This window comes from Myotis myotis, unplaced genomic scaffold (genome assembly GCF_014108235.1).
Source record: "Myotis myotis isolate mMyoMyo1 unplaced genomic scaffold, mMyoMyo1.p scaffold_m19_p_8, whole genome shotgun sequence".
NCBI classification, from domain to species: Eukaryota; Metazoa; Chordata; class Mammalia; order Chiroptera; family Vespertilionidae; genus Myotis; species Myotis myotis.
Genome location: NW_023416390.1, coordinates 10,256,731 through 10,281,830, shown reverse-complemented (window position 1 = coordinate 10,281,830; position 25,100 = coordinate 10,256,731). Strand labels below are relative to the sequence as shown.

At 41.7% G+C, this 25,100-nt stretch overlaps 2 protein-coding genes and 1 non-coding gene across 4 annotated transcripts in view; 1 reads left to right on the top strand and 2 right to left on the bottom strand.

The window, feature by feature from the left end:
* Positions 1-4,610, top strand: part of SUMO1 (small ubiquitin like modifier 1) — a 30,077-nt gene extending 25,467 nt beyond the window's left edge. For both annotated transcript variants that reach the window (XM_036319521.1, XM_036319522.1), the window contains exons 4-5: positions 11-82; positions 3,458-4,610. In XM_036319521.1, the coding sequence (XP_036175414.1) occupies positions 11-82; positions 3,458-3,526 (141 nt within the window). In that variant the 3' untranslated portion in view covers positions 3,527-4,610. The remainder of the gene's footprint in view (positions 1-10; positions 83-3,457) is intronic.
* Positions 4,611-5,875: 1,265 nt separating this feature from the next.
* Positions 5,876-25,100, bottom strand: part of KIAA2012 (KIAA2012 ortholog) — a 94,797-nt gene continuing 75,572 nt past the window's right edge. Inside the window, 8 exon segments of the mRNA XM_036320829.1 lie at positions 5,876-7,203; positions 8,888-9,107; positions 9,936-10,108; positions 10,674-10,876; positions 12,761-13,101; positions 15,378-15,495; positions 17,103-17,268; positions 19,193-19,283. Coding sequence (XP_036176722.1) covers positions 7,065-7,203; positions 8,888-9,107; positions 9,936-10,108; positions 10,674-10,876; positions 12,761-13,101; positions 15,378-15,495; positions 17,103-17,268; positions 19,193-19,283 — 1,451 coding nt within the window. The 3' untranslated portion in view covers positions 5,876-7,064.
* On the bottom strand, positions 13,805-13,911 carry LOC118662400. The gene has a single exon (XR_004969755.1). It is a non-coding gene; the product is annotated as a U6 spliceosomal RNA (small nuclear RNA).

Genomic DNA, 25,100 nt, shown 5'->3' with positions numbered 1-25,100 from the left:
GCCTTTTTAGGGAGTTCCAATGAATTCACTCAGGTTTCTCTTTGAAGGTCAGAGAATTGCTGATAATCACACTCCAAAAGAAGTGAGTAAAATGTCTTCTTTGAGTTAAGAAAAATTTTAAATTCTGCATTGAATGATTTGGTTCACTGGTATTAAACTGCCCACTTCTTTTTTGTTGTTGTTACTAAACTGCCCACTTCTTGAATAGTCTCTGATTTAAGTGGTATATCATTTGTCAGAGAGAAAAAGAATCTTTTGAATTGAACTTCCCATATGTTGCCTTCCAAAGTGCCAATAAAAAGAAAGGTTGAACGTAAAATGAGGCTGTCAGAAGACACACACTGTCTTTTTGAAGATGGACAGATGGTCCTCTGATTTGGCAGATTTCTGATACACTTTCATGGTGATGGTGACCTTTATGGTTTGATTTTGACTTTTTTAATTATTTTTTTATTTATTTTTTAAAATATATTTTATTGATTTTTTACAGAGAGGAAGGGAGAGAGATAGAGAGTTAGAAACATCGATGAGAGAGAAACATCGATCAGCTGCCTCCTGCACATCTCCCACTGGGGATGTGCCCACAACCCAGGTACATGCCCTTGACCGGAATCGAACCTGGGACCTTTCAGTCCGCAGGCCGACGCTCTATCCACTGAGCCAAACCGGTTTCGGCTGATTTTGACTTTTTTAAAAAAAGTTTATTACTGAATTTTAGAGGCAAAGCGGGAGAGGGAGAGAGAGAAACATCAGTGTGAGAGGGAAGCATCGATTGGCTGCCTCTTGCAACCCCCTACCGGGGATCCAGTCTGCATCCAGGCATGTACCCTCACTGGGAATGGAACTGGCAACCATTTGGTGCACTTGCCTGGCCAGGACTTGATTTTGACTATTTACCTATTTCGAGAACTTGATACAGAAACTTAGTATATATTAATATATTTGGCTATGTCACCTTGATTTATGTTTTTAAGTGCTTCTGTGTCTTTGTTTTATCATATAACCTGGTTTGTTTTGTTTATATATTCCTTCAGTTTGGATTTGTCTGACATTTCTTCATTATTAGATTCAGTTTTTATTTTTGGTATGCGTGGCACAGAGTGAAGCTGTGTACTGGAGAGTACATCACACCAGGAAGTACATGGTGACCATTGTCTTGTTGGGGGTAATACTAACTTTGGTAACTTAAGGTGGTAACTGCCAGATTTATTCATTGTAAAGTTACCATTTTTTCTTTTTAATTGTGGGGAAATACTTTAAAACTGAAGATTCTTCTTGGGTTATTGGCCAGCGAGGGCCCCTTCCGGTTGGTGTCTGTGTTCTTTTTAACATGTCTCCATCTTTTTTAAAGTTTTTTTTTTAAAAAACATATTTTTATTGAATTCAGAGAGGAAGGGAAAGGGAGAGAGAGAAATATCAATGATGAGAGAAAATCATTGATCGGCTGCCTCCTGCACACCTCCTACAGGGGATTGAGTCCGCAACACAGGTATGTGCCCTTGACCGGAATTGAACCCAGGACCTTTCAGTCCACAGGCCGACACTCTATCTACTGAGCCACACCAGCTAGGGCTTTTTAAAAGTTTTTTTTTTTTTTTTTTTAATATATTTTATTGATTTTTTACAGAGAGGAAGGGAGAGAGATAGAGAGTCAGAAACATCGATGAGAGAGAAACATCGACCAGCTGCCTCCTGCACATCCCCCACCGGGGATGTGCCCGCAACCCAGGTACATGCCCTTGACCGGAATCGAACCTGGGACCTTTCAGTCCGCAGGCCGACGCTCTATCCACTGAGCCAAACCGGTTTCGGCTAAAAGTTTTTATTTTGAAATAATTTTCAACTTACAGAAAAGTTGCAAGAGTAGTACAAAAAAATTTTACATTCTCCCACCTAGATTCACCTGTTTTAATAGCGTTCCACCTTTGCTTATTAATTCTTCCCTCTCTTCCCCTCCCTCCCATGTATAAGTGTACATATATATATCCCTTGAACCACTTGGGAGTAGGTTGCATGAGCCATGACCATTTACTACTTAATATTTTATTTATTTGTTTATATTTTACTACTTAATATTTTAGTGTGTATTTCTTAAGAACAAGTATATTTTATGTAACCACAGTACTGTTAATCAAATTCAGGACACTAATACTATTAGAATACTTTAAGCTACAAACTAATTTTGTCATTTGTCCCAATTATGTCTGTTATAATAAATTTTCTCCTGTCCAGTTCCATGTCAACATATTTTACTCAAGTGCCTTTTTAGTCATCTTTAATTTAGAACATTTCCTCAGCTATTCTTTGTCTTCCATTACATTTATAATTTTAAGGAATACAAATCAGTTGTTTTCCAGAAAGTCCTGGATTCAGGCTATGCATTTTTGAATATATTTTATTGATTTTTTACAGAGAGGAAGAGAGAGGGAGAGAGAATTAGAAACATCAATGAGAGAGAAACATCGATCAGCTGTCTCCTGCACACTCCCCACCAGGATTGTTTCCGCAACCAAGGTACATGCCCTTGACCGGAATCGAACCTGGGATCCTTGAGTTCGTAGGCCGACGCTCTATCCACTGAGCCAAACCGGTTAGGGCGGGTTATGCATTTTTGGATGCAATACTACATAATTGATGATGTGTCTTTCTCAGGGTGTAGTATCTGGAGCACATGAAGCCCTTTATGGGTGGTGTTAATTTTGTGTAAAAAAAAAAAAGTTTTTATTGATTTTAGAGAGAGGAGAAAGGAGAGTGATAGATAGAAACATTGATGAGAGAGAAACTTCAATTGGCTGCTTCCTGCATACCCCCTACTGGGGGTTGAGCTGCAACCTGGGCATGTGCCCTGACTGGGAATTGAACCGTGACCTCCTGGTTCATAGGTCAATACTCAACTACTGAGCCACACTGGCCCAGCAAACTATTATTATTTTTTAATCCTCACCAGAGGAGATGTTTAGAGAGAGAAAGGGAAAGAGAGAGAGAGAGAGAACATCAATGTGAGAGAGAAACATCAATCGATTGCCTTTTGTACATGCCCTGACCTGGGATTGAACTTGCAGTCCTGGTATGTGTCCTGACCGGAAATAGAACCAGCAACTTTTTGGTGTATAGGATGATGCTCAACCAACTGAGCCTCTCTGGCAGGCTTATTTAAATGATTAAATACATGTTCCATTAGATTTTAAACTCCTTTAAGGTCCTGTTCAATAAACACTTAAGTTTTATATGGTGAATAAGCTGGGAAATGAAATTGATTAAGCAAAATAATAAATGACTTTATTGACACATCTCTGTGTCCTTAGATTAAAGGAACCAGGACTCTTACTTAGTCTTAGAACAGTGTAACTTGGATCACCTCTGTATCCTTTTTTCTTTAAAACTGTGGCCACATAATTGCAGCCAATTAAAAAAACAGTGCTTTTATATTCTAAAATATTTTTCTTTTCTCTTACAGCTGGGAATGGAGGAAGAAGATGTGATTGAAGTTTATCAGGAACAAACAGGGGGTCATTCAACGGTTTAGATACTCTTTTTATTTTCTTTTCTTTTCCCTCAATCCTTTTTTATTTTTAAAAATAGTTCTTTTGTAATGTGGTGTTAAAATGGAATTGAAAACTGATGCCCCCATCTCTTTAAAACATCTGGTAATTTGAATTCTCGTGCCCATTATTCATTATTGTTGGTTTTCATTGTGCTGATTTTTGGTGATCAAATGTCAGCCTCCTCATAGTGCCCTCTCCCTTTGAAATATGACGTGTGTGCACAGGGAGGCCACCTTTTTCAGGACTGTGCATTTTCAGGCTTGTGATAAATAAGGTCGACCAATGCAAGTGTTCATAATGACTTCTAATTGGCCCTGAAGTTCTAGCGTGTGATTGCTTCACTCCTGGACTATGACTTTCAGTGGGAGGTGGAAGTTTTTCAGAGAACTGAACTGTGGAAAAATGACCTTTTCTCAGCTTGAAGCTACTTTTAAAATCTGAAGGTCTGGACCAAAAGAAAGAGGAATATCAGGTTGGAGTCAAGATGACAGATGAGGTGAGAGTAAAGACTAACTCCAAAGATGGCTTCACTGAAGAGAAAGCATTTTAAGAGTAAAGGAAAATCTTGTCAGAAGATCCCAGAAAAGTTTTAATTTTCATTAGCAGTTAAAGTTATTCATGCAGAAGTGTGTGCAACAGAACACTGCTCTTTTTGATTTTATTTGTACTTTTTGGCCTGGGATTTGGGTTTTAAATGGACATTGTCTGTACCAGCTTCATTAAAATAAACAAAATGTTTGTAAAAATCTTATTAATGTTCCATTTTATTTTTATTGTATAGAAAGAAAAAAAATGGCCGAAACAAGATTTTCTTGCATAATACTGGAAATTATTGTTTGTATATGGAACAAATAAATTTTTCTTCAGTACTGTACAGTGATGATTGTGACTTTGAAGCACTGAAAGTTACTGAAGTGCCTTCTGAATTAGGGATTTAATTAAGGCCACAATACCTTCTTAAATGCTCAGTGTTCTGTGTGTGTTTTTAAAACTTGATATTTCTGTATGGTGCATATATATGACACTTACCCAGTCATGTTGAATAAATGGGCACGTCAAAAATTCTTAATTGATTTATATCGATAATTTCAGTTTTTCCTCTAACCAAATGTTCTCTGCTTAAGGTTTGGTATATTTTGTTTATTTTTCTTTCATTTCCTTATATCTTACATATTTAAACTTAAAATACCAAATTAGTTTCTATTAGAGAGCTTAACCTTTTAAGTTTTATTTATTTTTATTGATTTTTTTAGAGAGAGGGGAGACATCGATTTGCTGCCTCCTGCACGCCCCTTACTGGGGATCAATCCTGTGCCCTGACCAGGAATTGAGCCATGACCTCTTAGTTCCTGGGTCAATGCTCAACCACTGAGCACACCAGCTGGCTAACCTCCTAACTGTTTAATAAATCACAGAATTTAGTATATCTGTGCAAACACGTAATCCAGTTTCATGTTATCCCAGATAGAATGCCATCTGAACATTTGAGAAGAGCAAATAAAACCTATCTCTAATGCATTTTATAAATTGTTATAAATTCCCTAACCAGGTCACCTGTTGAAAAATAATTGGCTTGCCTTATAAACCTATATTTAGCCCTACCTGAAAAATGATTTGTATTATACATGTATAGTCTAGGTAAATTAGAGCTTTTAGAGCATCACCTGGCATTTATTACATTACTGTATATTCAACAGTGATTAGAAATTAGACCCATTGTAGAAAATATTCACTGAGTTGCATATTTGTATCAGGCCCGAGTAACAAACCTGATAGGCTATTTGAGCTATCCAGAATACATGAATATGTAGTTTGGTATCTTATTTTTGTTTGCATCTGTGAAGGATCTCAGCACTTAGGTAGTAGAGCTTAGCTACTGGGAAATAACTATTTTGATTGCAGTTAATTGGATTCTTCTAAATGCAATGCATTCTGCTATGGTTAAAATGTGCTTATCTGGTGTAGTAATGTTGATAAAATAGGCCTTTCACAGCAATCATTTAATAGCATATCAGATTTGGATGGGAGCTTGAAGAACATTTAGTGTAGCCGCTTTACATAGTGCTTGACTGCAACATCCTAAATTTGTAAAAGGAAGAAAGAAAATAAAGTCAGTAATGGTAATTTCCATGACAGGGATGTTTTCCTTGAGTGTTCTTCTGTTCTTGGTTAAATTACTTGAGATACTCCTTTTTCATCTGATAAAGTATTAATGAATGAATGAATGAATGAATGAGTAAATGTGTAAGTAGTGTCAACAAAGTTAAGAAGTGCATGACATTTAAATTCGCTATGACTAATAGCCAATGTTTGGGTCATTTTATTGCTATTTTACATAAGTATCAAGTCTAATAAGTTCAACAACACAGCAATACAGAATCAAAATTATGTTTGACTTCTGGATTGTAGAAGTGCAGTTCCTGTAGAAAGCAAGTACCTTACAGGCATTAGTGGGAAATTTGAGGGAGTCCCCTGCAAATACTAAGTTTTTCAGCTGTGGACATGAAGTATAGCATAGGGCAAAGGGAATTTGTGGGAAAGTTCAGGTTCAGATAATGCTTGCTTTGGTATCCTTTTGTAGATCTTTGCTGAGGCTCTTTCATCCTCTTTCATAATTATTCCATGATCAATCCTAGATAGTGATAGTGTGATTTTTAAAAAATGGGACAATTACGTCTGTGGTTTATTCTTCAAATCACAGGTGGGAGCAAACCTTAAAATTTGTTAATTTTCAGGGTTCTAAAACAGTGCTGTCCAATAGAATTTTCTGTGATGATGAAAATGTTCTATATTTGTGCTGTTCAGTATGGTAGCCAGTAAGCCACATGTGGTTTTTGAGCACTTGAGTTGTGGCTAGTGTGACTGGAGAATTGAGTGTTTTAACTTACATTTAAATAGCCACATGGTTTATTGGACAGTGCAGTTCTAGAATCTATACTTTGAGGGTGTGAGATTACTCTCACAAAGCAGCTCATATTGCTCAAATGAACATTTATCAATTATTACCTTGTTTTAAATAGACATTAGATTTTTAGGATGAAGTGGATGTGGTTTTGCTTTATAAAGACAATATAATAAAATTCTTAATATATGAATGAGCTGCTCTTAGCTAAATCAGAATCTGCATTACAGAATTTCCATTTACTTGCAACTTTTTCACACTTTAATGAAAATGAAGTATTTGGACTAGCCTAAGATTATGTTAGTGCCTTACTAACTGAAATTTCCTGAAATGCAAACAAATTATGAAATTTTGGGTCAATTTTAGGCACCAAAGCTTCTGAATTGAATTCATGTGATGCTAGAGAGGGTAAAGGATTTAGATAAGTGAAGAGTTTAACTGGATTGAGTAAAGTATTCGTGGCAGGGAGGATTGTTGGGAATGGGATGAAGTTAGGTGTGGGTTGAGGTGAACAAGATGAGATGGAACTAACTGGGTTCAATATGGAACATCATTATAGAAGGAAGTTTCTCTTTCTTTTACCACCTCCCAACTTACTTTTTAGTTTTCTTCTAGCCTTAAGGTCTGGGTATTTGTAGGAACTGGAAGTAAGAGTAGACCCATGGTCTGGAAATGCTGTGTGCCCACTGTAGGCCATTGGCTTCCTTGTGGAGTTCTTGATAGAAATGAAGATGTTTCCTCAAAGCAGACTTTTGCCTAAGGAGACAACCCCACCCAAAATCCCAATACTGATTAAACATCCTGGAAATGGTCCTTAGAAGCTAGTAGAAGAACTTTGGATTTTAGTGATCAATAAGACTTGGGACTACTGATCTTGCATTTTAGTGTGCATCTTGCATCATACTCTGTTCATTTAGATACATATGAGGTTTTTGGTATTATGAGCTTCCTACTGGGAAAGTAAAAGGAAAGGCGTAATTTTCAGTTCTTAAACTTGTATTGCTGGAAGGGACTCCCTTATTTTAGGAGGAAAAACGGGCCGGAGAAATTAAAGTACCTGAGCCAGTATCACAGTGAAGAGGAAATATAGGCAATTGGCACTAAATTCTAACCCTGGAGTGAAGCTCTACTCACACCCTTTACTGCTCGGTGTTCTGTTTTCAGCTGTTTGCTCATGATGAAGCCTTACAAAACTGCTCAACTGCCCCTCAGATGACCTGTCAGTTTTCTTTTTGTGAAAAATTGGAACTCCAATAGCTTGCTTTTGGTCTCAATACTTACGAATCCAGCCCTACTGCTATGACATGTGGAATATGTAATTTTGAAATTGAATCAAGATTTCACCAAAGATCCATTTTGTACTTCACACAACAGATGAGGCAAGTCCAAGAGAGGAACAACTCAAGGTTAGGTGGGAAACCTTGAAATAGAATACTGGCTGCCTTCTCTCTCTGGTCTCCTAAAGAGCATTAGGTTATATGCAGCTTAGAGAGTTGATTAAAACCGTATTACCCAAGAGATCCTATTATCAGAAAGACGCACTGAGCATTACTATTGTATGAGAGTAAAGGGGGCAATGCCACTGGCCCCTGATGACTGGTTCTGTGCCTTTTCTCCTGACGCCCTTGTGATCTGGTTTGGGTCTCTCTCGCCAGCCTCCTCTGGAGGTATTCTTTGTGCCTTGTTCACTTCCTTCCAGCCACGCCGACTTTCTTTGATGCTTCTAACATGCCAGTCTCATTCCTTTCTTTGGCTCTTTGCACTTCCGGTTTACCTGCTGAAATACTTTTCTCCTAGATGATTATGTGGCTAAGTCCATGTCATTCAGATTTCACCTGATATATCTGAGAGGTCTTGCCTTGGCCAACCAATCTAAACTAAGGCTCCTGCAATCCTATCAGAGGTTTAAATTTTTTTCTGTATAGCATTTATTGCCAGCTAAATTATAAATAGATTTGCTTAGGGTATGTTGCCAACCCACCGCCCCCTCCCCTAGCAGGTAAACGGCATGGTAGAAGAGACAGCTCTTCCTAACTCCTGAATTCCCAGTATCCAAAGCGGTGTCTCTGTTCCCAATAAATACTTCTTGAGAAAGGCAGGTGGTTCAGACTCGGGGGAGGGGGGAGTGTTTTCCATCTGGTCCTGGCACTGCCCCTAACTCACCCTCTGGCCCTGATCAAGATCCTTCCTGCTTTTGGGCCTTGTTTTTCTCATCTGTAAACCAGAGGCTGGGATCATCTCTGAACTCCCAGCTTCAATACAAGTTCTGTAAGCCCTGAAGAAATTCTGACATGGTAGCGAAAGACTGTCCTGTAGTTCTTTCAAACTGCTCAGGAGGGTGGGAAAACTTCACTTGCCCGAGGGCGGTGCCAGCACCAGCACCCGGCAGCGAAGCCGGTGAACAACCCCCGGACGTAACTGCTGCCCACGCACCCAGTACCTGGCTCGTTCGTGGGTTTCTTTCATGGCTTTCTCCAGAGCCAGCCTTGCTGCTTCCTCTTCCTTTTGCCTCCTCTCCTCCGCCGCCAGCCGAGCCTTCTCCTCTGCCTCCTGCTGCCGCCGTTGGTACTCTAGCCGCTCTTCTTCAGCCATTTCCACCAGGCGCCTGTGTTCCTCCGCCAGCTTCATTTCCAGTTCCTGCTGCCTTTGCTGCTCTGCCTCTGCCGCATAGAAAAGGGGCTGGTCTCAGCAGGGGTCTCTCTTGGGGAACACAGTTCTCGGACCCACCTCCAGCCTGTGGCTCCCCGGGATTCCCCAGGAGAAGTGCGGCAGCTTACCCTCCAGCAGCCTGCCAGGTCCTCTGGGGCTTCCCTGAGGGTGAACTGACTGAGAGTACACAATCAAGCACCTACTATGTGCAGTACACTGTGCAAGGAACACGAAGCCTTGGGGGAGAATTTTCCAGAGCCTAGTGGTCTCCTGAGGTGGTATGCAGATGGGTTGAGGAGTGGGGATCGGGTCAGGGTCTGGAAAAACTTGGTGCTTATTCAGCTGGACTGTCCAGTCCAAAATGTGCCAGATGCAGAAGTTTCTTTCCCTTCTCAAAAGTGAGGAGGCTGTAGAGATTGCCCACATCAGCACCTGAAAGGCTGCCCTGAAGCTATCCAGAGGTTTGAGTGTTTCCATCTGCTGGGGAAGGAAGCTGGGAGCTGGGCTCCCTCTAATTCAGGCAGCTCCTGAGCAGCATGCAAAGGGCAATGGGAAGGGCTGAGTCTCTCTGTTCAGGGGATTCCTGAGTTCAGAGCAGGAGCCAAGAGTCATTTCCTCAAATGAGTTTTTTTTTTTTTTTTTAAATCTATCTCAACTCACTATAGTCACACATTTATTTCAGTTATCTTGGAAAGAAAATAGCTCATACATTTACAGTGCTTCACACACTCAGCCAGGATAGGCGCAGCTCCTGGGAGGTGCAATGAACACCCGAAGTGGGAGAAAGATGCTTCTGCCCAGAGGGACAGGAGGGGCAGAGCGATCCAGAACCCCCTCACCAGCTCGCGCGGCTTCCTCCTGCTGCTTCTTCCTCTGCAGCGCTTGCAGCCTCCTCTGGAACTCCTCCTGCTGCTGCCGGGCCCTCTCCTGGGCCGCCTGCAGCTGGAGCCACTGCTCTCTCTCCTCCTCCTCCTGCCGCTGCCGCTCCTCCTCTTGTTTGTGTGTCCTCAAGCTGAGAAAACACAAGATGATCAGGGAAATGGCAGGAAAAACGGGCATCCTCGTAGGCGCTGCAGGCCACGTGGAACATCCCCCTCAGAGGGGACTCGGTTTTCCCCCGGGGAAGCGAAGCCTGGAACTAGAAGCCCTGCTGTTTCAGCACAGCTCTGTGCTCTGGGGTGAGGGCCTTAAGTTCCCAGAACTTCCTTTCCCACTTTCATAACACGGATTTTAAAACTCCCATCTCACAGGGTTGCTATGAAGATTGAATGGAGTCAAGGCCCATGAACAGGTCTCGTGTAAAGCAGACAATGTGGGCAGAGCTCAACAAATGTTTTCTTGACTGAATCGCAGAGCCCTGCCTGGAAGGCCCCGTGGACCTACAGTAACCCCTAATGACCAACACGCTGCATATTTTCTCTGGTCCAGGTTATTCCTAGTCTAGCTGGGGATAGAGCAAAATGAGACACGCTGCTTTACTTCGGGGCATGAGCTGCAGAACCAACATCAACCCTTAACATGGCCTTTTCCTTCTGCTTCTTAACGTGGCCATGGCCCCGGGCTGCGGCTGGACCCACCGGATCTCCTCTGCGCGGCGGCGCTGCTCCAGCTCCAGCTCCTCCTCCATCTTCTCTGCCCTCTCCAGCTGCTCCTGCCGGAGCCGTCTCTGCTCCTCCTGCTCCCTTCTCTTCCTCTCCACCTCCAGCCGTCTCATCTCGGCCCTTTCTGCTCGCTGCCTGTCCCAGAGAGCTTTCTCCTGCTCCCTCTTGGCCAGGAGAGCCTAAGGAACCAGAGAGTTCTTAATGCGAAGGACTACGGGGAGCTTGTTTCAGCAGCGAGCCCCCTCTGCCCCAGATGAGGTCGTCTCCGTTCTGAGATGGAATCATTAAGTTGTGTCCACACTCTGACCTCAGCTGCATAAACTGCTGCCACCAGCGTGGGCTCTGGGACCGGACTGACCTGGGTGCAAGTCTCTCTCTTGCTTGCTTCAAGATTTGGAGACCACAGCTTCATTTCTTTGATACCATCTTTCTCTTGGGGACATGATTGGGATTAACTGGAGAGTGAAAGTGTCAACATAATGTTTGGCACAGAATGTTTGTATGTCTAGCCTTCTCACCCCCAGCTGCACAACAGAATCACCTGAGGAGGTTTGAAAAATTACCTGAGACCAAGGCCCCACCCAATTCAATGAAATGATCATATTTAGGGTTTTAAAGAGTGTCTCTGATGAAGCCAGGGCTGAGTACCCCAGATTCTAGATAAAGGCTCTTCACCAGGGGCAGTCTTAGGTATAGATGGGTCAGACTCACATTTCATTCCAGACAAACCCACTTTTTCCATGAAAGGTTCTTTTTTCTCCCTGCTGCCCCTTTGTCAGAAATATGCCCATGAGGAGAAGCTCGAAAGGCAACTCTTCCATGTGTATCCAACTTGGGGTGAAACTTCCTCGCTTTTAGCCTTTGCAGAGGCAGCATGGAGCGACGGGTTGACAAAAAAAATCTAAGAAATTCTGATAATCCAGCAGGCCCAGAAAAGTTCTGCATACAGTTTGAAATTTCCATCTGCTGTGTAGAGCGGAATTCTGTAACCTAGGCAGCTGGGAGGACTAAGACCTATAGAGCAAACATCTTTCTGAAATCCTTTTTGGAAGACCATGGGCCATAAAATAAATACATAATAATTTAAAATAGTGACAAGAGTTCTGATTTTGGAGTCAAAGGACCTGGGTTTAAGCCTTGGCTCTACCACTCAATGGTTGTATAATCCTGGCAACAGACTTTTAGCTCCTTCAAGCCTCAGTTTCTAGGTCTGTAAAGTGGAACTAATCATACCTAAAAGTGTGGCTGTAAAGATCAAATGAGATTCAGCAGAGTTGTACCATATGCATGTAACGTAGGCAAGTTTAACCACAGGGGTTCAACTGGGTGTTTTTGTAGAGTTTAAAGAAACTTTTTTGGGGGTATAATATTTTTAAATGCAGTTCAGCACTTTCACCTCAGTGGAAGGAATAGCTGAGGAAATATTGGCTATTTTGGTCTTATTGAGAGATGTACCTGGCAGGTATTACTTTTGGTTAATTGCAGGGATTTTCAAGGGTAATTTTCCTTATACTCACTTAGTTTTTCTCTTAAATACTTGACATTGGAATCAAGGCCCCTGGAACGAAGTGGCTCTGACATGCAAAAGCACCCTGTAAAGGCAGGTGTGTGGGAGCCGCCTGTGGGCCAGCTGTGGGCCCTGAAAAGCATACTAGAAAGGAGGTATCTCCATCGCCTTTGGAGGCAAGCAAGGCATGAGCTTCAGGCCAAGTCAAGAATATGTGCTGGGCTCTGATGTCCTGAACCCACCTTTCCTTGTAACTGTGAGGCCTGTACCCCTTACAGATGGCTCCTGTGCCAACTTCCTGCTCTTTAAGGTGGGGGTACATGCCCTGGAAGTTGGGGAGCCTCAGAATACATCATTGCAGAGGGCCTTTGCCACCCTATGACTTTGACCAGGTGTGGCTTCTTCAGAAAGTCAGTAGGCACCAAAGCCTAATAAGGAAACCATTCTGCAGTCGAGCCGTTTCTGTAACGGCAGTAGAATGTGGGCAGTTTCCCCACCTCTCCGTTGCACCTGTGAGGACAGAAGTCCCTCTGGCCAGAGCGACATTGGGTCCTACCTTCGGAGGATCCCCGTGGCTTCTGTCTTCTTCTGATTCCGTGTTTCCTGTGACAGTCACAGTCGGGGTGGGTGGTGATCTTCCGTCTATTGAAACCTGGCTCTCCTGAGCATCAGCTCTGGGAGAAAGCCACGGCTCCTCTCCATCAAAGCCCGAAGGAAGGAAACCTCTGTCTGGGGTGCCTTCTTCTCTTCCCTGGGCGTCGGAGACATCAGGCCCCCTCAGCTCCGCTGCTGTTTCCCGGCTCCTTTCCTTCTGTGCCCTTTTCCTTTTGACGCCTGATTGTTTTCCTTTGGGAACTAGCTCTGGTTTCTTTTTAGCCTTTGGGTCCTTTGACTTTCCTGGGTGAGAAGAGTCAGGGACAGAGGTGTGGCTAAGTAAACATGATCTCTATGCATCCTTTTCAGTAACTTTGTTTTATATATAAAACAAATATATATACAAAAATATATATATAAAACACACACACACACACACACACACACTGAGTGGCCAGATTATTATGACCACCTGACGTTTGTAGGCAAATTAGCTATAATTTCACGCTGAAGTTGCTAGAGGGCCAGATCATTATAAACGTCTGAATAGCACAACATACCTAAGTATTGTTGCTGATCAAATTCATCCTATCATGTTGATGGCATATCCCAATGGAGATGGCTTCTTCCAATAAGACAATGCGCCATGCCACCGTGCTCGTATTGTGCAGGAGTGGTTTCAAGAACATGAGGGAGACTTTACCTTGCTTAGGTGGCCCCCACAATCACCAGATCTCAATCCAATTGAGCATTTGTGGGATGAAGTTAAAAAGAGCCATCAGGCAGCCGGTTCCACAACCATCAAATCTCACAGAACTGGACAGTGCTATTCATCAGGCATGGTGTCAGATTCCTCGCATCACCTTTCAACATCTCGTGGAGTCAATGCCAAGAAGAATCGCCGCAGTATTGAAGGCAAAAGGTGGCCCAACGAAGTATTGATGGGGTGGTCATAATAATCTGGCCAGTCATAATAATCTGGCCACTCAGTGTATATATACTAATATTTAATATGGAACGCTTCACAAATTTGCATGTCATCTTTGTGCAGGGGCCATGCTAATCTTCTCTGTATCGTTCCAATTTTAGTATATGTGCTGCCAAAGCGAGCACAAAAGAGCATATATATATATATATATATATATATATATATATATATATATTTTTTTTCTTCAGAGAGGAGGGGAAAGGGAGAGAGAGAGAAACATCAATGATAAGAGAGAATCGTTGATTGGCTGCCTCCTGCATGCTCCACTGGGGATGGAGCCCACAACCTGGGCATGTGCTCTGACTGAGAATCGAACCATGACCTCCTGGTTCATGGGTCGATGCTCAACCACTGAGCCACACCAACCAAGCCTCCAGTAACTTTTTCACGCCAGTGTGCAATGGAATCTCATAGGATGCAGATTCCTGATTCCAACTCCTAGAGTCTGATTTGGTAGGAATCTGCATTCTAACAACCATGCCAAATGTTTTAAGAAGGGTAGTACACAGGCTACCCTTTGAGACACTGCCTTATTCTACTTGGATCAACTATAATACAGCAATCTTGCTACTAAAAATGTTCTGTTTCACCCTGACCAATGGTGGGGGCAAGACCTCCAGAGGGGAGGCCTGTGGACACAGCTGGGTGGTCACGCCCCCAGAAGCTGGCTTGAGGTGGCAGCTTTGTAACCTGGCAAAGTTTAAGCCTTCCTGGCTCCAAGTTCTCTTCCTCTGGGGCTCACAAGTATTTCCTTCTTCCAATTCTGCCACTGCCATCCAAGCCATGGGCTACAACAACATGGACTCAGCAAGACTTTAAAAAAGCAAATCTTGAAAATAAATCTGGCCCAGGAGACTATTTAATGCCATCCTTTCTTATATCCTTTGATTTGTTTGGAGGGCATTCTGAAGCAGGTGGCCAGAGAAGAATAGGAGCACTTTTTAATATATATATATATATATATATATATATATATATATATATATATATATATAAAAGTCTTTGGAAGCACAGGAATGTGAATTCCTTGTAAGAAAAATGGTTGCTGGGGTAATCACTCTGAGCTGGTTGCATCCGTTCCCTTCTCAGATGCTCTCCCTGCCCACTTCTCAGATGATGATTTAGTTATTAGGTCATGAGGCCGTGGTCATGGCATGTGTTTGGAATCAAATGGCAGGGTCAGGCCCTGGGTTGACCATGATACTGTTGGATCTGTTTGATCTTATGCCAGTCACCCAAACTCTCTGAGCTTCAACTACTACATGATGTAATAGTAGTTGTTCTATATGTGAATAATGTAGAATAGTATATAATATTTTTATCAAGATGTGGGGGTGGTACGATATCATGTATGCAGAGCTCCTAATGCAGTGGGTACTCAGAAAAGAGGTGCTCATATTGTTATCATTCTCTCTCTCAGTGATCACAGGTCTCTAGGCAAGGCCAGTTTCCTCTGCCCCTGTCTACTGAGACATTGACATGACAAAACCGTTGTAGCCGTGGTGGTCTAGGAGACTCAGAACAGAATTTGTTCCATAGGATCCACACTGATTATCAATGACAACTCCCAGCCCCCAGCACAGTCGCTTACCAACAACAGTCTTCGTTTCTATGTGGACCTTTCCTTCTCTCTCCCCATTGGGCACCTTAGACTTGTCTGTCTTAGTTCTTTTCTTTCTCTTGACATTGTCAATCGACTCCATCTCCTCCTGAAGGTGAACATGTAAGGAAATGGACTATGATTCAGGGACCATGATACATGTAGGAAAAGGGGGGGCGGGGAAATCAAAGGGAGATTATGTTGAACAAGATGGAATGGCTGTGAATGGAATGCGTGTGGGTTCCAGATGAAGCAGAAGAGCAGGTCTTGGAGAGTGTGGAGCCTAAGGTTCGGCCTTTGATTTTCAACTACGAGGTATAATTTCACAGGAGAAAAGAGGAATAGAGTGTATTTTATGATCTGCCCCCTTTTTTTGATGCTAAATCATGGTCTACAGAGCAGGATCAAAGTGAAGCAGTTTTCACCTTTGATAGATGGCTGTTGCCACGATTACTGGCTAAGTGGTTTAAATCAAAGCCAGCTTTATTCACTGCTGCATCATTTGCTCACTTCCAGGAAGCCTTAAACTTTCCCTGTAGGCTGGAACAACATGGAGGTTCCTTCTAAGAGAGGATGGCAGAGCAGGGTCATAGCTACCCACTCAGTACCTATGATATGGTGACATAATAAGAAATAATACATTTGGCCTCCGTCCTCAGTCCGTGGCACAAAGCTCCTAAATCCTGTAATTTCTGGAGCATAAAGGGAGTATGTTTTGTTATTCATACCAGGCTCCTTTCAACAACACCTGAGATTATGTTAATGACGAGACTTTTGGAAAGTCCCTAAGGGGGGGGGGGGGGACTGGTTGCCAAGGGAAGCAACCAGGTGATTAGAGGGTTGGACTTTTTAGCCCCACACCCCCAACCGCAGAGGGGAGAGAAGGGCTGGAGTTTGAGTTAATCGCCCTTCGCCAATGATGTAATCCACCACGTCTGTGTAATGAAGCCTCCATGAAAATCCAAACCAAAGGAGTTCAGAGAGCTGCCGGGTTGTGGACACATCCACATGCTTGGCGGGGTGACAGACCCCAAACTCCATGGGGAAGAAGCTCCTGCAGTTGGGACCATTCTGGACTTTGCCCTATGCATTTCTTCATCTGGCTATTCACTTGTGTCCTTTATCATAAGCTTTGTAATAAATCAGTAATAGCAAAAGTAAAGGTTTCCCTGAGTTTTGTGAGCCATTCTAGCACATTATTAAACCTTTGGGACTGGAGGGCGAGAATCCCCTATCTAAAGCTTGTTGGTCAGAAGCATAGGCAACCACCTGAAACTTGTGATTGACATCTGAAGTGGGGCAGTCTGCGGGACTGAGCCCTGAGTGTGTTGGGCCTGCACGAACTCCGGGTAGTTACTGTCAGAATTGAAGCGTAGGACACCCCGTTGGTGTCCTCGAGAGCTGGAGAATTGGTTGTTGTGAGGAGAACCCCCACGCATTTGGTGTCAGAGGTGGTGTAAGCGAAGGAAAATAGAAGTTTCCTTTTAGTACCTTTGTAGGAATTAGAAACAGGCACCCTGTCCTTCAGGGGGATGCAGCCCAGTGCTGAGGGGCAGGACATGGTGAGCAGGCCAAAGACTGGATTTCAGCTCCAATTCGCTGGCTTTGTCAGGTGCCTTTCTATAGTAAGCAATCTACACAGTGATGGTGGGAGCCCTGCTGGGAGCATGAGCCAGGTGGGGCTTTTTGACCAAGCTCCTAGGTCTTTACACTCACACGACTGATGCTGGCTGGTGTTTGCTGCTTGGACAATCTTGGTTTTGTCTTCCCTTCTTTTTTCTTTGGAAGAAGAGGTGTGTCGACAGGACCCAACCTCCCTGGGGACTCAGGCCCAGGTTCTGCAAGTCTTCTGTGCAGATGGAATATGTCATCATCTTTGCCCCTTTGAAAAAAGCAAACCAACAGGACCAAACTAAAGAGAAAACTCTGGTGGACAAGGAAGAGAGAATGTGAACATTGACTGAACACCTGTTCTCTGTCATTTCACATACCTGACCATTTCACACACCTGGCCATTTCACACACTTGGTGGGCATTTCATACACTTGGCCATTTCACACACTTGGTGGGCATTTCACACACTCAACCATTTCACACACTTGGCCATTTCACACACTTGACCTTTCACACACCTGACCATTTCACACACCTGGCCATTTCACACACTTGGTGGGCATTTCATACACTTGGCCATTTCACACACTTGGTGGGCATTTCATACACTCAACCATTTCACACACTTGGTGGGCATTTCATACACTTGACCATTACACACACCTGGCCATTTCACACACTCAACCATTTCACACAGCTGGCCATTTCACACATTTGGCCATTTCACACACTTGACCTTTCACACACCTGGCCATTTCACACACTTGGTGGGCATTTCATACACTTGACCTTTCACACACCTGGCCATTTCACACACTTGGTGGGCATTTCATACACTTGACCATTTCACACACTTGGCCATTTCACACACTCGACCATTTCACACACCTGGCCATTTCACACACTCGGCCATTTCACACACTCGACCATTTCATACACCTGGCCAACTTGACCTTTCACACACCTGGCCATTTCACACACTTGGTGGGCATTTCACACACTTAGCCTGAATAAGGAAGATGAGAAATTTTGGCCTTCCCTTTTGGGATTGTCTCAGGCTCAATTCTAAAACTTAGGTAGCAGGGAAAATAGTTTGCCTCTTTGGGATTGCATGTTTACACCTTCAATTGAATGACATCGGATTATCTAACTGAAATTTCTTCTACCAAAGGCATAGCTGAAAAATAAGGTGACCTTTAAGAAAGATCGCATAAGAAGATGCAACTACCCATCCATTCCTTCATGCCCTTGGAATTCTAATCTTGGTCAAATTCAGCCACTAAAAGGTCAAGTGCTGTGTTAGTTTGAGCCCCAATAGAATTGTTGTCACCGACAGTGTGCCTTGTGGACAACTGACTTATTTTCTCTGGGTGAAAAGGTCATTAGAAACAGCCACATGGATTTCAGGAACGGCGCAGCTACAGCCACTGTGTGCCAGGCCTGGTTCTGGGCACTTTCTTTTTTAGGTACATCAGTATTGTATTTATTGTGCTGTGCTAGCACAGGGCCTTACTATAGAAACTTCAGAAATATTTGTCCAATGAGGTAAATGGAATTTTCCTGTAAATATATGAGTCTTTAAATCATTCAGTGTCACTCTATAAAAACCCACAGAGGTATCCTTTAGAATTTAGGTCTGGGGAAACATTTATTTTCCCTGAGGAACAGGTATGCTGTAAATGAGAACCGCAAACCTGACTGTGTTGCTTTTTTCCCTTCCACATTCAGGAATCTCTGTATCAAGCCTGAAAGTCTGCTCTTTAATCACACTGTCTATAATGACTTTTGTGGAGTATTGGTGTTCTTTTTTCCTTTCTTCCTGATTAAACAATTTTTTTGTTCTCTCTCTCTCTCTCTCTCTCTCTCTCTCTCTCTCTCTCTCTCTCTCTCTCTCGATGGTATTTTTCTGAATTAAGGAAAATAAACAAGCCCGGCCAGTGAGGGTGAGTGGTTAAGTGTCAACCTATGAACCAGGAGGTCATGGTTCGATTCCAGGTCAGGGCACATGCCCAGGGTTGCAGGCTCCATCCCCAGTGTGGGGCGTGCAGGAGGCAGCCAATCAATGATTTTCTCTCATCATTGCTGTTTCTATCTCTCTCTCCCTCTCCCTTCCTCTCTGAAATCCATAAAATATATATTAAAAGCAAAATAAAAGCAGAGAAGTCCACGTCATTCCAACTTTGAACACTTACGCCTTTGGGACAGTGTCTGCCTCAGGCCTCTGGATGCTTTCAGCCCAGGAAGCACTGAGAGGGTCCAGGGTCACACTCCTGGGCTCTTGGTCTGTGAAAACAGAGAGCATCCTTCCTCAGCAAAGGACAAGGTATCAGTGATCCCAAACATGGGAAAATGTCTACCTGGTAAGCAGTCAAAAGCATGCAAATTAGAACAGTGAGAGAAGTTGTACCTAGGAAATTAGCAAATACTGCAGAAACCAGTGCTGGCACATGACATTAAAATTAATAAGACTCTTTGGGAAAGTATGTATCAAGAACCAGAGAAATGTCTGGTCTTTGATTAGGAATCTCACTCCTGGGTATTTATCATAAGGAAATAATTCAAAGGAAGAAATAGCCTTTTGTACCAACTTATTTATTACAACTTTATTATTAATAGTAAAAAATTAAAAACAGCTCAACAATGGGAGATTAGGGAAGTAATTTATGATGCATTAATTTGACATTTAAAATTATGGTTGTAAGATAAATGAGCAGTATGGAAGATATTATACAATGACAATATAAACTACAGTATGTTAGAATTATGTAAAATATGTATGTAGATGAATAAGGTCTGGAGGAGAAAATAGAAAAAAATAGATTGGAAGGTTTGTGTGTACTTATATTTTTCTTAAAACCCTGTGTGGTGATAACACTGAAAAGGAAATTGATTAAAAAACACACAAATGTTGTTGTATGAGGAAGGCTCATGCAGTTCACACAGTTGGTACTCTTTGCTGGGGACGCCAAAGACCATACTGTGTAGCTCTTTTAAAATGAGAAGAATCTCTAGATTAAGACTTGATATTGGACTATCGGCTAGCTTTTATTTTAGTTACTATAAACAATTTTTAAATGATGGAAGATATAGTTTATTGTAAAAATTTGGAAAACACAAAAAAGCATAAAGAAGAACCCCCTCTCCCCCCCATACACACATAATTATTAGAATGACTAAAATGAAAAAGACTGACTACACAAGAGTTGACAAGGACACGGAGGAACTGGAATTCTCATACACTGCTGGCTGGAATGTAAAATGGTACAACCACTTAGGAAAATAGTTTGACAGTTTCTTAAGAAATTAAATATTAGCCCTAGCTGGTTTGGCTCAGTGGATAGAGTGTCGGCCTGTGGACTGAAGGGTCCCAGGTTCGATTCTGGCCAAGGGCACATGCCCAGGTTGTAGGCTCGATCCCCAGTAGGGGGCGTGCAGGAGGCAGCCAATCAATGATTCTCTCTTATCATTGATGTTTCTATCTCTCCCTCTTCATTCCTCTCTGAAATCAATAAAGAAATGTATTTTAAAAAAAAGAAATTAAATATTATATATATATCATGTCATCTACCCATTATACTTCCAGGTATTTTATCCAACAGAAATGAAAGCCTATGTTGATACAAAGACTTGTACACAAACATGCATACTAATAGTTCATTTGTAATAATTGAAAACTTGAAACAGCCCATATGTCCATCAACAGGGGAATGATGAACAAACTGGTGTGTATATACAATGCAATACTCCTCCGCAATAAGAAGGAATGAAGTAGTGATATACTCAACAACATGGATGGATCTCAAAAGAACTATGTAGTGGAAGAAACCAGACAAAAAAGAGTACATATGGTATGATTCCATTTGCATAAAATTCTAGAAAAGTAAATGAATCTATAGTGACAGAAAGCAGATCAGTGATTGTCTGGGGATGAGGGAGACTGGAAGGGGTGGGCATGGGGAAATGTTTGGGAGTGATAAATGTTTTATCTCGATTGTGGTGGGTGGTTTCATGGGTGTATAGATATATCAACACTTATATAGTAAGTCTCAAAAGTTCTCCTCATGAGAAAAAAAATTGTTAACTATATGAGCTGATGTATGCTAACTAAACTTATTGTGATAATCACTTTGCAATCTATACATATATCAAATCATTATGTTATTCACCTTAAACTAATACAGTGTTGTAAGTCTATATCCTCATAAAACTGGGAAAAACTCAAAATCATAGCTATGTTTAATGTTTCAATGACAGACAATTTTGTAATTATACAAAATTAAAATCTAAGAAAAAGCAAAGTTGATTGCATTAAAATCTTTAAAAAAAAAATCTTTATTGTTGTGTTACATATGTCTCCCTTTCCCCCCATTGTGCATTAAGATCTTTGCAGGAGCCCTAACTGGTTTGGCTCAGTGGATAGAGCGTCGGTCTGCGGACTGAAAGGTCACAGGTTCGATTCCGGCCAAGGGCATGTACCTTGGTTACAGGCACATCCCCAGTAGGAGGTGTGCAGAAGGCAGCTGATCGATGTTTCTCGCTCATCGATGTTTCTAACTATCTCTTTCCCTTCCTCTCTGTAAAAAATCAATAAAATATATTAAAAAAAAAAAAGATCTTTGCAGGAAAAAAAAAATCGTAATATTGAACACAACAAAACCTATCTAATTGTACAATTTAAATAGGTCCCATTTATGTATGTTAATCGTCCCTGGATAAAGCCGCTAAAAGCCTAACAAAATATATATTAATACAATAAAGTGCTTAAAACAGTGCTGGCACCTGGTAAATAACAACAACAAATACCTCACCCATAATCACTCTGCCCTGATACAACTGCTGCAGAGAATTTGGCATGTTTACTTTCACGTACATATACGAATTATACACTAACATTTTAATAGAATTGATAAATAGTGTATACATAATTTTAATGTACTTCTATGTTATTATACTTTCCTGTATCATAAGTATTCTTTTTTTTTTTAAATATATTTTTATTGATTTTTTACAGAGAGGAAGAGAGAGAGATAGAGAGCCAGAAACATCGATGAGAGAGAAACATCGACCAGCCGCCTCCTGCACACCCCCTACTGGGGATGTGCCCGCAACCAAAGTACATGCCCTTGACCGGAATCGAACCTGGGACCTTTCAGTCCGCAGGCCGACGCTCCATCCACCGAGCCAAACTGGTCTTGGCCATAAGTATTCTTAAAAATGATTTTAATAGCAGCACAGCATTTCATCATATGGATGTACTATAAATAACTAAAACCAAACATGTCACTTTTGAAATACTTATTACCTGCCAGCATTGTGTTAGGTGCTGGGAATATAGTGGTGAGTAGGACGGACACACACCCTGGCCTCAGGGAGCTTAAGGTCTGGTTGGGAAGATGGATGTTAACAGCAAACAAAACAAAACTAAAACTAAAAATCTTTTTGAAGGTCGGACTCTAATATTCAATCCCCGTATTTTTCTCATTCTCTTTGAGCAATAGATGCTTGCACGAATTAGTTTATTTCTTTTCAATTTTATTTAAAGGTATTATAATTTAATGAAAGATTTGAAAAGAAAAAGTCATCCTGCCAGCATCAGTCTCTTAATAATACAGTTAATCTATCTTTCCGTGTTCAATTGTTGTCCCAGTGCCCCCCACCGCAGAGCATCTTTCCAAATTGGGCTTCCTTCTGCCATTCCCACACATTAAGGGTGGCGTATACACCAACCTGCAGGCTTTGGGGTGGGGACAAAACTGAATGCACAAGGTCGTTGAGGACACTGAGAAGTTGACTGAAGTAGTATCTTGGAATTTGTCTTGAGTAGCATGTAACATTAACAGAGCATGAGAGCTGATTATAGTATTTCGTGATAAGGGGAATTCTGTGAGGGTGTCTTTCGTTAGCATGGCTGGCTCAGAAAAAGCTGTGTCATTGGACAGCCACTGCTCCCCACCGCTATTCTGAACAGGGCACGACAGGACCAGCAGAGGGCGCGTTTGTATTGACCAAGAGCTGAGGTTCTGCACCCGTGTCATCTCACCATTTTGATTAGAATCGAAACCCTGTCCGTTTTGGGATGGGAACCGCAGCAAGGTGATTTTTTTTTTCTCTCTAATAAAATAACCTGATATTTAGGAAGTACTGAAATAACCAAGGCAGTATTTTGAGTTACATTTACAACTTTTTACTGTATTAAAAAAATCTGTAAAATATTTTAAGAATGCAGAGTATAAAAAAAAATACTGTATCATGATTACCCATGTATTCAGCACCTAACTTTGTGAAATCTTAACATTTTGCCATATTTGATCGACATTTTCCCCCAAAGAAATAAATAAATAGTCCAAGACTTCATTCGAGCATATACAATGTCACTTCCCTCGCTCTCCCCCCCAGAGTTAACCATTCTCTTAAACTTGGTACTTACCAGTTGACAGGGTTCAAAACATGCTATTCCAAAATATGTCACCTTGGCGTATTGAATAGTCTAAGCTGAAGGACCCTGAGAAACAGTGGGTACAGAAAGGACTCGCACCTCCCTGTTCTCCCTGAAGCAGGTCAGGTGAGGGGCCCTTTCTTTAGGAAGGTCCCTGGAGGTCCTGGTCCCTGGAGACAGCCCTTTCTTTCCCCACTGTTTTAAATGCCACTTTTGCCATATGTGAGTGCACCCCCCCCCCCGACTCTCTATACTCTTCTGTCTGTCTCTAAGCAATGTCATTTAGCTTTAAAGTAAATTTTAATATTTTGTTGAGCAAACTCTTCCACTTTGCTCTTCTTCAAAATCATATTGGCATTTTTGACTCCTCTTTATGACTTTCGGGATCAACTTACCATGTTCCACCAAAAACCCTATTGGGGCATTTTTAAAAGTTGGAATTGAGCCCCGCCAATTTGTGTGGCTCAGTGGATGAGCATCGACCTATGAACCAGGAGGTCATGGTTTGGTTCCCGGTCAGGGCACATGCCCAGATTGCAGACTCAATCCTCAGTGTGGGGCGTGCAGGAGGCAGCTGATCAATTAATTTCTCTCATCATTGATGTTTCTATCTCTTTTTCCCTCTCCCTTCCTCTCTGAAATCACACTGGGGATCGAGCCCGCAACCCAGGCATGTGCCCTTGGCTGGTATCGAACCTGGGACCCTTCAGCTCACAGGCTGACGCTCTACTCACTGAGCCAAACTGGCTAGGGCAATAAAAAATATTTTAAAAAATTGGAATTGCATTGAATTTATGGATTAATTTAGGGAGAATTGCTCATCTTTATGACAGTGAATCTTCCTATCTATGAACATTATATACAGCATTATATAGAAAATTGTATTTATTCAGGTCTATTTTTATTTAATTTAATAAAATTTTATCATTTCTTCAGTTTTGAATGAAATCAGTTTTGAATGAAACTGACATGCCCTTTTTTAGGTTTATTGCTATATATATATAGCAATATATATATATATAGCATTATATTTAAAAATTACATTTTTCCTGCCTTCCTACATAAACTGTACCACTGGATAACTAAACAGTAGAAGAGGGAAGTTTCTTTTTGTAAGAGTTTCCCAAATAATAAGTGAAGAAAGAATGATAGAATTTCACCATCACTATTTTGCAACCTCTCATGGATGAAAGGATAAGTAATGGTTGGCATCATGAAGAGACAAGCAAATATTGTCTCCCGATGGAAGAACACAATGCCCTCCATGAAGTGGACTTGCCAAAAGGAAAAACCAAACCTGTCTGTGATCAAGTCTCTAGAGCTAAGTACTAACTTAAAGGAAATACAGAAGACAGAGGAACCTGTGAAACTACACCATGAGGATGCAACCAGCAACATCTAAATTGAGGGAAACTCTGCAGAACAAGTGACTCAATTTTCTAAAAATAAACTAAAAGGGAGGCAGGAATGGAGGGGAACCTATCAATTAAATAAGACTTAAAGGTCATATAACCCATTGCAATGAATTCTAAAACAATTGTAACAATTGTGAAACAATTAGAACACTGAAAAAACTGATTGAATATTCAAGAACATTAAAGAATAATTCTTTTTTTTTTTAAATATATTTTTTATTGATTAAGATATTACATATGTGTCCTTGT